The 16,846-nt window shown below is 33.1% G+C and overlaps 1 protein-coding gene across 2 annotated transcripts in view; it reads right to left on the reverse strand.

Moving 5' to 3' along the window:
- LOC114331254 (sex determination protein fruitless) overlaps positions 1-16,846 on the reverse strand; it is a 261,981-nt gene that overhangs the window by 220,583 nt on the left and 24,552 nt on the right. For both annotated transcript variants that reach the window (XM_050657926.1, XM_028280756.2), the window contains exon 2: positions 15,212-15,735. In XM_050657926.1, coding sequence (XP_050513883.1) covers positions 15,212-15,724 — 513 coding nt within the window. In that variant the 5' untranslated portion in view covers positions 15,725-15,735. The remainder of the gene's footprint in view (positions 1-15,211; positions 15,736-16,846) is intronic.

A 16,846-nucleotide genomic window follows, 5' to 3' on the forward strand; every position in this document is an offset into this window, starting at 1 on the left:
TTAATCTGTTCATGCAGCTTTGGATTTTCAAATGCAAATTTGGTGTGGAATTTTCTTACTGAATACCACGCGAAGTCAAATTAATATCCGGAATTTTTTTTTGATCATGAATATTTTTAGAAAATTTCCCTCGTCTGCGACTCGGGAAATTTTCAAAATATTCATGATCTCAAAAAAATTTCCGGAAATAATTTGACCTCTAGTGGTATTACTAGTGAAAACACAAATCATCGCCAATATAACTTAATTAACCTATAAAATGCCAATATTATCAAAATTTCATCAATCTCAATAGTGTTAAAATTTCATAACAGTGGAGTAAACTTGCCTGCAGTTTAGTGATGTTGATTATAGTTACTTTCGAGTATTCGTTACAAATCGTTACTTTTGTATAAAGTAATCATTTAAAGTATTCGTTACTTTGATTACTTTTGTTACTTTTGTATTTGAGTACCGGTAATCATATCGAGAATCGTATTTCTCAGTACATATTTTGTATTAGTATTGTTCGAAATAGGACCGTCGAAATAGGAGCCTGCACAGTTACATCTGTGTATAAACCACCCTGGAGGGACATTGTTTTCTCCCCTCCAAAAAATTTCGCTTCTCAAAAAACTAGATTCATTCTCGGGGATTTTAATAGTCATAATGTTCATTGGGGCTACGCTTCAACTGATAAAAATGGAGATCTTGTGGAATCGTGGGCTGAACAAAACAACCTGGCACTGCTGCATGACCCAAAACTGCCATATTCATTCCAAAGCAAAATATGGAAGAAAGGTTACAACCCTGATCTCACCTTCATCAGCATTTCTTTAGAGGACCGTTGCGTCAGAAAGATATATATATATATATATATATATATATATATATATATATATATATATATGAAAAAACAAAAGATGTAGATCTTTGAAACACACTCAGTGATCAAAAGATCCACAGGTACTGGTTTAACGACCACTCGTACGAAATCAAACAAATGAAATAGAGAATGTGGAAAAATCCCCTTACGAATAACTCACATCCACCATTTCTGGCTGGGAAAAATTTTTCGAATAGAATCAAAGATACAAACACCAGTTCTTAGAAATGTGTTTCGCCCTCTTCAACCTCCGTGGGCTCATTTGGAGGTTGAAGAGGGCGAAACACATTTCTAAGAACTGGTGTTTGTATCTTTGATTCTATTCGAAAAATTTTTCCCAGCCAGAAATGGTGGATGTGTGAGTTATTCGTAAGGGGATTTTTCCACATTCTCTATTTCATTTGTTATATATATATATATATATATATATATATATATATATATATATATATATATATAAACCTATACCAAAGACACAATATAGGCCCGTGGGAATATCCGTATACAGAGCTATAAAAGCTCCCAAAATCCCTTTCAAACGAAGGTTTAATTTCAAAAAGGCGAACTGGGAAAAATATACTGGTGAATTGGAAACACAAGTGAAAAATGTAGTCCCTACCCCCAAAACTATCATGCGTTCATCAAACTTGTAAAACGAACCTCATGTAAACACATACCCAGAGGATGTCAACAACATTACATATCTGGTCTGAACGATGAAGCAAAAGACATTATGACAAAGTACACCGAAGAATATAGTAAAGACCCATTTAGCGAAGTTACGGCAGAGATAGGGGAGAGACTGCAGCAAATACTAAGCGCCTCCAGACAAGAACGGTGGAGCGAGACTTTAAGTAAAATGGATATGACGCACAGTAGTAAACAGGCTTGGAATATGATCAAAAAACTTAATGGTGATCCCACAGAGATGAAAGAGCCATGTGGAATAACGCCAAATCAGATAGCCCACCAACTGCTTCTGAATGGCAAAACAAACAATCGTTGCAAAACGCCAAAGATTATAAGAATTCAAAACCAGGAAACAACTCTTGCGAAACCCATTTACCATCGAAGAGCTTAAAAATGGTATTGACTGTATGAAAAATGGAAAATCCCCTGGGGTGGACGAAATCCTAACAGAGCAGATAAAACACTTTGGGCAAAAAGCGAGGCAATGGGTGCTCGATCTATTTAACATCTGTCGCTCTACCTACCAGATTCCACAAATGTGGCGTAAATCAAAAGTAGTAGCCCTTCTGAAACCTGGTAAAGACCCTGAACTACCGAGTAGCTACCGTCCGATATCTCTTCTATGTCATTTATATAAATTGTATGAACGCCTCATTTTGAACCGCATCCAGGAAACATTAGATGCAAAACTAATCCCACAACAAGCAGGCTTCAGACCAGGTAAATCATGCACAGGCCAAGTTCTGAACCTAACAGAGCACATAGAGGAGGGATTTGAGCAGAGGGAGATAGTGGGAGTAGCCTTGATAGACCTCAGAGCGGCCTACGATACGATAAACCACAGAACCTTGCTAACTAAGATCTATAACACTGTGCTTGACTATGACATGGTAAATATCATTAGATCACTGTTGTGTAATAGACGCTTCTACGTTGTGCTAAATGGAAAGAAGGGCAGATAGAGAACCCAAAAAAATGGCCTACCTCAAGGAAGCGTTCTGGCGCCGTCCCTATTTTAACATCTACACCAATGACCAACCAATGCACCCTCGGACTGAGAGTTTTGTGTACGCTGACGACCTTGGTATCGCCGTAAAGGGGAAAACACACAAGTAGAGTCGACAATGGAAGAGGCTTTAAATATGATGTCAGCTTACTACAAACAAAACTCATTAAAGCCAAACCCTACTAAAACCCAAGTATGTGCATTCCACCTCAACAACCATCTGGCGCATGTAAAACTGAATGTTTCTTGGGAGGGACAACGCTTGGAACATACTGATAGGCCCAAATATCTTGGAGTGATACTAGACCGGTCACTAACGTATAAATTCCACTGTCAGAGCACAAGACAAAAGGTTTCTACGAGAAACAACCTTCTCCGGAAACTTGTAGGGAGCAAGTGGGGTGCAAACCCCCAGGTCTTAAAGTCAACAGCTGAGGTCTTATGTTTCTCAACAGGGGAATATGCTTGTCCCGTCTGGGGTAGATCTAGACACGCCCAACAAGTCACCACGGCGTTAAATGAAACATGTAGAATAATTACCGGTTGTATGAAGCCTACCCCTCTACCATTACTGTACCGGGCAGCTGGATTCGCATCACCAGACGACCGTAGATGCGCCTCACAATATGTGGAGAAGTTCAGGCAAACTTTCGATGAAAGGCACCAATTATACGGGTTTGACGAACCGCCAGGAATCAGCCGACTTAAATCAAGGAAAAGGTTTATGAGAAATGTCAGCGTCGAACCACCCGAACTGTTCCCCCTACATCCAGAACGACCTAATGGAATGAACCTGGACTGGAGAACCTGGCGGACACTCAACCGAATACGCACAGGTATTGCCCCTGTAAAACAGAACCTTATTAAATGGGGCATCAAGACAGATAACGACGCACTTTGCGAATGTGGGGAAATACAGAGCGTGGGGCATCTGAGAGTATGCAGACTTTGCCCATCACAGTGTACCCTCGATGATTTATGGCTCGCAAATACAAAGGGTGTAGACGTAGCCCGATATTGGGCAGAAAAACTGTAGTCGGATCCAGACACGAAAAAGAAAGAAGACCTCTCTGTATAGTAATCGATACTTTCGGTATTCGTAAGTAACGAGTACTTTGTAACGAATAGTTACTTTTTCAACATCACTACTTCAGTTGGGCCAATTACAAATAAGCATTACGGCGTGGTAAATTTGAATTGCTCCTCCTGGTTTTAAAAAAATATATACAACTGTTTAAAAATGGCAGTTATTTGAAAATGACATTTTTTACCATTTTCAAACTGGTGTACTTTTTCCTGACCATCTCAAATAACATTTAGACTTGCTATGGGGTCGAATCTTAAGGGCTAACAAGATCTACTAAAAGTTTACGCCTTGAAAAAAAATTGCCGTATTTCTGATTGTGCATACTATTTACGTGAATGACAATAATATTGGTATAAAGTTTCAAATTGCCACCCTGTATTACTTTATTAGACCAACACGTGTCTCTAATATTGTTTAAAAAATGTACGACCAATTATTCTATTAATTTGAAAATAGTTCCTTTTCTGATGTTGCGATTTATGTGATGAAATATTACAGTTTATTTCAGGCTTATAATAATAATTTAAATGAAAACCTTTAAAAAAAGTTATGCCGACATTCTCTATAAGAGCGGAACTTATCTGATTTCTTTGAGAACAGGAAGTCAATAAAATTAGAGCAATAAATTGCTAAAGAAAAAGATAAATTTTAAAATTGCCTAAGCTAAAATTACAATTTAATGCTCCATAAAAATTTGTTTTTAATTAATTTTTTAGACATGACGTTAAGAAATTATTTTAATGCCAACTTATAGGTCTGGATCCCGCGTATGAAAAAAAAGTTGATTAATAGCAAGCTGAAAATTTGTTAATAGCTTAAGGGTGTCTAGTCGGATATATGGGAACACTGGAACATGGGCAGTTTTAATTGTGGAACAGGTTAAAAATTTGGAACGGTCAGACCACGAAAACGGCACATTTATTTTGTCCGACAGAATAGACTTAAACTCTCCGAACAGAGATTAAACTCTCATGCAAAAATCAGACTGCTATTTATCACCTGTCATAATTCCTGTCATTTGACATATTCTACATGTTCCACTCATTAAAACGCACATTTGGTGATAAATAGCAGTCTGATTTTTGCATGAGAGTTTAATCTCTGTTCGGAGAGTTTCAGTCTGTTCTGTCTGACAAAATACATGTGCCGTTTTCGTGGTCTGACCGTTCCAAATTTTTAACCTGTTCCACAATTAAAACTTCCCCTGTTACAGTGTTCCTATATATCAAAGTTTGTCCGACTAGACACCCTTAATCTATTAACAAATTTTCAGCTTGCTATTAATCAACTTTTTTTTCATACGCGGGATCCAGACCTATTATGAATATAAGAAAGAACAATGTTTAATTGTATAACTGAGGGACACGATTTTTGTCACACAGTTCTGCTCATTATTTTTACATTATTAAAACGATATACGTATACTATATACAGTATGGTGCAAATGTCTGGAATAAATTCGATATTTCGTAAACCGGCGACTTTAAGGAAAAATCCCGAAACGAGTCGATATCTATTTTTAAATTACGATATTTTGGCATAATATATTTCACACGAGTGACGTCATCCATATGGACGTGATGACGTAATCAATGATTTTTTTAAATGAGACGGGGGGTCGTGTGAAAGCTCTTTTGAAATGTATTCAATTCTGTGTTCACTAAAATAAATATTAACATAATTGTTTATGGGTCATTCCATTTCAAATCACTCAATTTTGGAGCAAAAAAATTTTAGACCTCCGATTTGTCTGAAAATTGGTATATAGCTTCTGCGGGACGTAAAAATAAGATATTTAAGGTCAAAAAATCTTCTTCTTTTTTTTCTCAAAATGTTATTTTATGCGATTTTACAGTGATTTGGTGTTTATTTATACAAATTTGCATTTTCTATCGTAAAGTATCAATGGAAAACATAATATTTTAATAGAAGGGGCTCAAAATGTCATTATATGGTATTATAACAAGTTACTTTGATTCAAAACAAGCTTTTGATTAAATTTTATAGTGTAGAAAACGTTAAAATACCGTTTTTTTACATTTTTCTCCATTCCCAAAATACATCATAATCGATTTGGCTGAAACTTTGCCCACAGATAGACAAAACATAGGACTTTAAGTGGTGAGAAGGATTTGAATTATATTACAATACCAAAAAAGTTACATGCAATATTATAGTCAAAAATATAGGCGTCTACTGTAAGTACAATTAACTCGAAAATATCGACCTCACGACAAAAATTGTTAAAAAGAAATTGTAATAATTGTAAATACGATTTATTTGGAACAATTTCAGTTCCTACCATTTTTGTCGAAAAGTTAAAAATGGCGGAGATATTGAGCAAAAAAGGTTCTCCTTTAAAATCAAGATGGCGGCTAACGTAACGGAGGAATTCATTCGTGATTTTAAATTTAGGCTACTATTGACTCCCCCTAAAGATAAGAAAAATAAAATTTTGGGCAGCTCGGCATTCAAGGTCAAATGCTATCCCGACTTGTCTAATATATACTTTTGAGTCTGATATTACTGCATGTAACTTTTTTGGTATTGAAATATAATTTAAATCCTTCTAACCACTTAAAGTCCTATCTTTTGGCTATCTGTGGGCAAATTTTCAGCCAAATCGATGATAACGTATTTTGGGAATGGAGGAAAATGTAAAAAACGGTATTTTAAAACGTTTTTTACACTATAAAATTTGATCAAAAACTTGTTTTGATTCAAAATAACTTGTTATAATGCCATATAATGACATTTTTGAGTTCTTTCTATTAAAATATTATGTTTTTCATTGATACTTTACGACAGAAAATGCAAATTTGTTTAAATAAACACCAAATCACTGTAAAATCGCATAAAATAACATTTTGAGAAAAAAAGAAGATTTTTTGACTTTAAATATCTTATTTTTACGTCCCGCAGAAGCTATATACCAATTTTCAGACAAATCGGAGATCCAAAATTTTTTGCCTGAGTGATTTGACATGGAATGTACCTTATACGGTGTCCAAAAAAATATTTTTAATAGTTATTTATGTACCAAGTCAGTAAAGTTACTCTTTATCGAACGAGTTTGATATTATGAGCAGAACGAGCCTAGCGAGCGAGGCGAATAACAGACGAGTTCGATAAAGAGTCTTTACTGACGTGGTGCATACAAAATTTTATCGCCAGCAATTTGATATGGGTTTTAATTCTTACTTACAATTTACAATTTAAGAATTTTTTAAAATTTTAGACGTAATAAAAATTTCATGACAGTGATGACAGGTGACTTTTGCATGATGGCCGCTTTCGATTTTTAATCGATAGTTATCAATATTGAATAATTCGAAATCGGTAAAGTGTTGACTTATTTTATATGAATATAATTACAAAATACTACAGAATTTCACTTTTCGACATCAATTTAATTGACAATGTCGTAAATTTTGTACAATATTTTTAATAATCAAAGTAAATAAATTGTAAGTCAACTCAAATAAATAATCGATTACTGCCATCGACCACTTACATTCAATTCCGATTAATCGCGGCAGGTAAAGTAAAATTCTTCTTTCAGTACAATAAAGTGTTACTTTACTGCCGCAAATGAGGGCAAATGAGTACAATAATGAATGACTTTAGTGACGGTTGGCGATAAAGTGAATTACTTGACAAAAAAAGAAAAATGTCTGTAATTTATTTAATTTAAAATACATTTTACTTCTGTCAGAAAACAGAAAAAAATGTTTATCGCCAACCGTCACTAAAGTCATTCATTATTGTACTCATTTGCCCTCATTTGCGGCAATAAAATAACACTTATTGTACTGAAAGAAGAATTTTACTTTACTGCCGCGATTAATCAAATTAACCGAGATTGAATGTAAGTGGTCGATGGCAGTAATCGAATGGCGAGTATTCGAGTGAACTTAAAATTTATTTACTTTAATTATTAAAAATATTGTACACAATTGGCAATATTATCAATTAAATTTATGTCAAAAAGAAAATTCTGGAGTATTTTGTAATTATATTCATATAAAATAAATTAAAACTTTACCGATTTAGTAATTATTCAATATTGATAACTATCGATTAAAAATCGAAAGCGGCCATCTTGCAAAAGTTATCTGTCATCACTGTCATGAAATTATTATGACGTCTAAAATTTAAAAAGTTTTTAAACTGTTAATTGTAAGTAAGTGTTAAAACCAATATCAAATTGTTGGCGATAAAATTTTGTATGCACCACGTCAGTAAAGACTCTTTATCGAACTCGTCTGTTATTCGCCTAGCTCGTTCTGATCGTTCGCATCTGACTCGTTCCACAACGAGTAACTTTACTGACTTGGTACATAAATAACTATTATTTGATAAATAAGCACTGCTTTTCGCTTAAATTAAATGTTCAAACTTCCAAGAGACAGGTGGTTGGGGTGAGCTGGTTTGAACATTGAATTTAAGCGAAAAGCAATGCTTATTTGTCAAATGAACAATTTTTTCTGTTTTCTGACACTAGTAAAATGTATTTTGAATTAAATAAATTACATACATTCTTCTTTTTTTGTCAATTTAAAAAAAAATTTTGGACACTGTATAACCAATTATGTTAATATTTATTCAACTACTTGCTGAACTTACAATTATTTACTGAATACAGAATTGAATACCTTTCAAATGAGCTATTACACGACCCCTAGTCTCATTTAAAAAAAATCATCGATTACGTCATCACGTCCATATGGATGACGTCACTCGTATGAAATATATGCCAAAATATCGTAATTTAAAAATAAAAATCGACCTGTTTCGGGATTTTTCCTTAAACTCGCCGATTTACGAAATATCGAATGTATTCCAGACATTTGCACCATACTGTATAACTCTCATGAATGAAAGAAAAAAATATAAATTCAAAAACATTACAAAATACAAATCCTTAAACTGCAGGATTAGAAAAGGCAATAACACCAAAAGAAAGATCGTTAACTAAACAGTATCACGAAATAGAGGAATATGAAAAGAATAGTTTCAATCTTCATGGGAAAGTGAAGGAAATGACGTCGGGAAAACAAAATAATATACATGTTATAAAAGACTCGAACGGTAACATTCTCACAAATATAAAACAACAACTAAACAGATAGACAGAATACGTAAAAGAACTATTCGGGGATGACAGAGAATAAATGATACTGAGGAATCTGAAGAATCGGGACAAAAAATTTTCAGAACAGACAAAATAGAAAAAGGCTACTAGTCCAGAAAGCCACTGCGTATCCGCTAGGAAAAATATTCTAATTCGGATTTTTTGCACAATCTTACTCAAAAAGGACAATCTTACTTTAACAAATTTGCATGTTGCCAGGCCCAAAAGGTGGTCAAACATTTTTTAAACGTTTTTTTTTTGTTTTTTTCCTAAAATTATTTTTTTGCATCGAACAAAGTTTTTTAAGATTTTTTGGATAATTCCAAACAGAAAAGGTATTTAGTGACTTTTCTCTAAAGTTGATAGTTTTTGACATATAAGCGATTAAAAATTTAAAAATTGCGAAATCGGTCATTTTTAACCTTCAGAAACTATGTGAAAAACTGAAAATTTCAATGTTGCCATGGAAGGTAGATATTCTTTAAACATCGATTGATGACACCCCAAAGAGTTTTTTGCAATACAATATCGAAAAGCCCTTTGTTTTTTAATCAAGCGGTCGCTACACTATAATAGTGCTACACTATAATAATAATTGTCAACCGTTGCATGTATACAACATTGTATGTAATATGCGTAAATATATCAGAGGAAAAATATTCTGGTAACATTTTTTCACTATCTTGTTTGAAAAGGTTCCCTATTAACAAATTTGCATGTTGCCAGGGCCAAAAATGGGTCAAAAAATGTTTTAAACAATTTTTTTTAAACTTAACATTTATTCCCATTACATATACCTACATGCAACGGTTAAAAATAGTGTCGCGTCCGCTTGATTCGCAATTAAAAAACAAAGGGGTTTTCGATATTGTATTGCAAAAAGCTCTTCGGGATTTCATCAATCAATGTTCATGGAGTACTTACGTGCCTTGGTAACATTGAAATTTTCGGTTTTTCACATAGTTTTTGAGGATTAAAAATGGCCGATTTTGCGATTTTTAAATTCAATCTCTTATATTTCGAAAACTATCACATTTAGAGAAAAGTTACTTAAGATCTTTTCTATTTGGAATGATCCAAAAAACCTAAAAAAATTTGTCCGATGCAAAAAAATAGTTTTAGGAAAAAACAAAAAAACACGTTTAAAGAAAATTTTTGACTGCTTTTTGATCCTGGCAACATGCAAATTTGTTAAAAGGGTATCTTTTCAAGAAAGATGGTGAAAAATAATTAAATCAGAATATTTTTCCGCACAGATATTTACGCATATTACATATACATGCAACGGTATTGTATTGCAAAAAACTCTTTCAATCGATGTTAAAAGAATATCTACCTAACCTACCTTGGCAACATTGAAATTTTCAGGTTTCCACATAGTTTTTGAGGGTTAAAAATGGCCGATTTCGCAATTTTTAATCGCTTATATTAGTTATGTCAAAAACTATCAAATTTAGAGAAAAGTCACTAAAGACCTTTTCTGTTTGGAATGTTCCAAAAAACCTAAAAAAACTTTGATCGATGCAAAAGAATAATTTTACGAAAAAAAAACGTTTAAAAATTTTTTGACCCACTTTTGGACCTGGCAACATGCAAATTTGTTAAAAAGGGGCCCTTTTTGAGTAAGATTGTGCAAAAAATCCGAATCAGAAAATTTTTCCTAGCGGATGCGCAGTGGCTTTCTGGATATACGGTCCGGATGAAATCCCGAAATGATAGACATTTTAGTAGAACTATATGATCATATTTATCAAACAGGTATTTTATCAAAAGAATGGTTAGTATTCACATTCGTAATTCGTCCACATGCATCCACTAAGAAGCAAAATACAAAAGATTGTTCAGAACACCGTATAATTGCATTTGACCATGCTTTGAAAGTATTTCTTCGAGTAATCCACAACAGAATTTACAAAAAGCTGGATGATGAAATTAGTGATAACTAATTATTCTTCAGAAACGGCATGGGAACCAGGGAAGCATTATTCGGTATAAATGTGTTCACGCAGGAAATTTTTACGGTGATTTTGGCATGGTGGTTAGTACTTGTTTCATAACGAAAATGTCTGTCAGCTGGCGCGACAAGTTCTTTTTTTATAAAAGTGTAATTATTTCTATTATTAATTTTCCTGGTCTTTTTTCATTTTATGCCCCAGTTTTGGGCCAGCTGACCCCATTTGTTAATAAGCTTTGGAACAACTGACTATATAAAAAAACAGTCATGCCAAAATGCTCCGGTCAAATTTGACGCTACCTCCCGGACTAATATAACTACAATTTAGTTCAAATTAAACACGAATCGAAAACAAGCAAAACCATCTATTTACTTTACAATTTAGTTGTCTATTTTACTAATTAAAAACTGTTAAGCATCCTATGGACTCTTATTACGAGTGTCTTTAACGAACCTAGATAAGAAATTGGTGCGACATACAGTGATCAGTGCGCTAATATCCGGCAAAATAACGTAAAAGACGGAAACCATATTAAGTTGTAAGATAAAAAAGATGAAACTAGTAGAGGTGGGAAATTTAGCGATAGAAACCGATAAATTTACATTATATTGATTGTTTCCCACCTTTAGACGTATCGGACGAGTTTGGCAATTACCAATGTGACCATGGGCGACCATACCCATGGGCAGGGGGGGCCGTGCCCCCTGGCTTTTCGGGTGCTTTAAATTATATATGGCTATCCAAAGTATACAAAATATAATGTGCAACATCTTCATGTCTGCCCCCTAAAAATGGCGCCTTATTAATTATAAATTATATGGACGCCCGTGACTGTGACAGTAACAGTTTTAGTTGACATACTCCTCTGACACGTCTAAAGGCGGAAACAAACAATATAACATAAATTTATAGAATTCTATCGCTAAATTTCCCACCTCTACTAGTTTCATCTCTTTTTATCTCACAACTTAATATATTTTTCATCTTTTGCGTTATTTTGCCGGTTATTAGCGCGCTCATCACTGTATATCAGTGGTTCCCAACCTTTTATGTCTGGCGACCCACCTTCTGATATTTTTTCATATTCGCGACCCATCCCTCACCCATGATGATAGAAAAAAATAAGGAACACGGCCATTGTACGCTACACAGCTACTGTAAGAGCTACCTACGTCGCGAGCCACCCGAAATCCTCCCGCGACCCACTAGTGGGTCGCGACCCACCGGTTGGGAAATTTCTGCTGTATACGATCTCAAGAAGAGCAGAAGGACCCTTATACGTAATCCAGTCAATATGAACGCCTACATGCTACAAAGCGTATGACACCAGAAGAAGATAGAAAGTGTGTTCCGTAAACAGACAGCAAGTCTCAAGAAGATACAAATTAACTATAAGAAGGACGGAATTTGGGAATGCTTGCTTTCCGGCACACCTTTCTCCAATAGTATTGTTAGATCCTAAAAAACTATCTTGTGTCATCTAATGAAAAATGACCTGATGGGCTTCTGAACGAAAAGTATGCGTCCCAGTTTTGTTCTCATTTGTTGGCCGTTTTAATCATAGATTATTTTTAGCTTAACACGTTGACGGACAGAACGTCTATAAACGTCTAATTTCCATTGATGTAATGTGACACAACGTCTATAGACGTTGCATTTCTCCCTATTCTACTTTGCAAAATACATATAGTGTCACAACACTTGCTTATACATTTGACGCACTGTCCGTCAACGTATTAAGGGGCTATCCTAGTGTAAAAGTACGAAATTCATATACTTTTTTTACTGTCATTTTCATGAGTATTTGTACTATAAGGAGAAGTATATGTAAAACAATTTTCATAAAAAATTATTAAAAATTAAACGATTTATGCGCCATCTACTGGCAACGTGAAAATAAAAACATAGCTTCACTGCTGCAGTGATTGGGACTAATACAGATCCTGAAACATAAAATTTCAAAGTGATTATTGAAATATAAGTTAGTTCCTATGTCCTATACCATCAACTATGATTATTGAAAAATATTAAAATTTGGAGAAATGACGCAGTATTGACATTTTTTTTAATTAATTAAAACATTTTCAGTTTCAAAAACCGCCAAATTAACCTTTTTACCGAATCAAAAAACTCCTAGTTGATGGTATAGAAAATAACTTATATTTCAATAATAACTTTGAAATTTCATGATTCAGGATGTCTAACCCAATCACTGCAACAGTAGATCTATGTTTTTATTTTCACGGTTCCAGTAGATGCGCATAAATCGTTTAATTTTCAATATTTTGTATGAAAATTGTTTTACCTGTACTTCTTTTTATAATGTAAATTTGCTCATGCAAATTTTCAAAGCAATTGGTACAGTACTTCTAATTTTAGAAATTACCAAAAGAGTATATGAATTTCGTACTTTTACACTAGGATAGACCCTTAAAATGAATTAGTTTTGAAAACAAAACCATTTTACTTATCGCAAACATGGAAAATTGAAAAAGTAATGTTTTTGAAAAATTCACAGAAATCTTTATTAGTGCAGTCACTGAAGGTTTTCACCTCCGATTTCGTTGAACCTCCATCGATTTTCATGAAAATTGGTGAGTAATTAGAGGATACCTCAAGGAACAAAGGTGACATGATGCCAACTTGTGCTTTTACCATGGGGGGTGGATGCCACCCTTCTCGGGGGGTGAAAATTATTTTATTAAAAATAATACCATAAGCCGATAGAGGGACAAATTATAAGCAAAATTTGTTATATACAGTTATTAAAATAAATCAACACCTTTTGAGTCATTAAAGACCAAAGATTTTATTTTTTCGTAAAAAAATGCATGTTTTAAATCGGTTTTTCACGTATAAATTAAAAACTAAGCTTTTACAAAAAAGATATTATTACTTAGATTGAAGATAACAAAAAATTGAATACATTCCTCACATAAAAAACTAAATTAATGTTAGTTCAAAGTGAGTTATTGGCAATTGAATGTGTAATTTTTTCGACGAGTACTCAAATCTAAGTTTCAACCTTAAATAACGAGAAAACGATGCAATGTATAAAATATTCCTACTAAGCATTTGCCAAAGTACTTCGGAATACCTATCAAATGAGCTTCAGAACAAGGTAATAGCGTCAAAATTAAGCAAGTTATAATGAAAATAAAAGAACCGTTTCGAATTTTTTAGGAAAAAGTGAAAAATAAAACATACGCCATTTCCACAAAAATTAAAATTTATAGTAATCCTTACAAGAACTTCTTTATATTAGCATAAGTAATGTTTTCGATAATTTTGACCGGTTTAGAATGCATATTTTTGAAAAAAGATATGATTTAAAAAAATCATAATTTTTAAAATTATTGTAATTCTCATATTCTTTTGATAATAACTGCAAAAATACTCAATATACATAAAAAATTATATATAACAAAATTTTAGTTTTTTCTGTGCCAAATATTTTACCTGTTTTACTATTTCTATAGGGTAAAAAATAACCGAGATAGAAACGTTTAAATCTTAAATTTTGCTGTGGGAACCATGCAACCGAGGTCATTTAACCTTTTATTTTTAAAAAAGTAAGGGGTTTAAAAGATTAGGTTCAACGTGTTTAAATCTTCTTCTTCTTAACGTGCCCTATCAAGTCCCCTTGACGTTGGCGATTAACATGGCGAAACTGTCTCTGTCTCGAGCTATTTGTTTAAATAGCACTTGGAATTAACTTTCAAACAGTTTTTAGATGAACCTGATATCGTAAACACGAACGAAGTTATTAAAAAAAAAACAATAAAATTTTTTGGAAAAAATTTTTAAAAGATAAATTTTGAAAAAAATTTTGAGCATAAATTTTAACGCTATCAACATGTTCGAGGGCTCATTTAATAGATATTTTTAAGTACTTTGACAAATGTTTAATAAGTTTATATTATAAAATATACATTCAATTACCTATAACTCACTTTTAGTTAACATTAAAAAGTTTTTGTAGTAAGGGGTTTATTTCATTTTTTATTAGCTTCAATTTTGATAATAATAACTTTTTTGTAAAAACTTACACTTTTTGAGTTATTGATGAAAAATTGGTTAAAAACGTGCATTTTTCTCAAGAAAAATAAAATTTTTTGATCTTTAATAACTCAAAAAGGTTTGATTTATTTTCATAACTTTATATAACTAATTTTGCTTGAAATTTGTGCCTTTATCGAATTATGGGGTTATTTTTAATAAAATAATTTTTACCCCCGAGAAGGGGTGGCATCCACCCCAATGTAAAAGCGCAAGTTGGCACCAGGTCACCTTTGTTCCTTGGGATATCCTCTAACCACTCACCAATTTTCATGCAAATCGATGGAGGTTCAACGAAATCGGAGGAAATAGCTCATATCCACCTTCGGTGACTCCACTATATAAAATACTAATCAAAATACTATAATGCTATTCTAGAGTAAACCAATACAAAATAATATTACAAGAAACATACCTGAGAATCATTAAACCTTTCAAAGTTTGAGTTTGATGTCATATCACAGTTTGAAGACGATTTCCTTTTCCTTTTTTCACTCGGAGGGCTGTCTCGTTCTACTATCCTATCTCTGTCTCTTCTTGGCACTTCTGTTAATTCGTCGTTTTTACTAAAAGAATTCTTATCTGTGAGGCCCCTAATTTGCAAGGCTTCTGCAGTTTTTAGGAACATCGGTAGTAAATTTTGGGACACATTCACTTCTCCTTTATACATAAAATCTAACAGTGCTTTCATTTCGTTGTAATTGACATCTTTGAGGAAAACTATAGGGTGCGGATGAGCATTTTGTATAAAAATTGTTTCAAAATATGGACTACATGCTGAGAGGATTGTTTGGTGGGCTTTGAACGTTTCACCGTCACAGGCTAAAGTTACATCACATAGAGCTTCTCTTCGTAAAAGACTGCTTAGTACGTCTGTCAGATTTGTGGGATGGTTGTTCCATCTCAGACAAAACTGTTGATCCATCATATACTATTTACCTGTGAAAACACTCGTTATAAAATACCTATTACTCTACTTATTCGACAGTGTCTGCAGAAACTTATTACTTTTTTTTTGAAAAATGGCTTTGGCATAGCCATTTAGCCTACAATACATGTGGTACATACTAGAATATTATTTTGCATTATTTATAGATACATATAGGTACTTTGTGTTGCTTTTTTTATTTTGTTTTTTAATTACTTTACTGTTTTTTTAAATATACTGGGTTGGGATAAAGTACGGAACCAAGCAAATATCTTTGAAACGAAAAGAACAATATTTATGAAACTTTGCATGCAAATACAGTGGCGAAAAAGGCATCTGTTGCCATAGTTTTTGTTACTACTCCACTTCCGGTTTCACCGGAAATACCCTTAACTTATTTAATTTAAATGGGACACCCTGTATATTTTTGCGGATTTTAAAAGAACTTCTTATTTTTAATTCATACATACGAAATGTGGTAGAAAAATTTGTTAAAAAGTATCTGTAGATAATTTTTTATATTAATCCAACGTAGTAGGAAATAAACGAGTACCATCTGTACTGTAGACTAGGATTGTTGTTTACATGCACTGCAGAACTTATTTGAATTTAGTACAGTAGGTACAACTGTTACTGAACTAATTGACAGAAATAAGTTATATTAAAAATGGTTCAGTTAAGTGAAAAAATCGTATTGAAATATTATGATAATCGGTTATGGTGAATTTTCTCTTTTTTTTGTGGAAGTTAATTTTCCAAATCGATGGTTTGGACGTAGAGGATTCATAACGCGGCCCGCTCTTTCTCCGGACCTCAACCCGTTAGACTTTTTTTCTTTGGGGTTATCTAAAATCACGTGTTTACGTTAGGTGACCAACATGCTTGCTGAATTTGAGACAAAAAATACCTGATGAATGTGAACTAATACATGGAGAAATCTTGCAAAAAGTGACTCACGAATTTATTTATAGGCTTGCACGTTGTCAGTAGGTGAACAGCAAACATTTTCAACATTTAAAATTATTTTTTTTTATTTTTAATATCATTGATTTTCATTATCATTATCATTTATCATTATTTTTAATATCATAAATTAACCTATTTTTTAAATGTAAAGAGATT

Source organism: Diabrotica virgifera, chromosome 8, assembly GCF_917563875.1.
Source record: "Diabrotica virgifera virgifera chromosome 8, PGI_DIABVI_V3a".
Taxonomy (NCBI): domain Eukaryota; kingdom Metazoa; phylum Arthropoda; class Insecta; order Coleoptera; family Chrysomelidae; genus Diabrotica; species Diabrotica virgifera.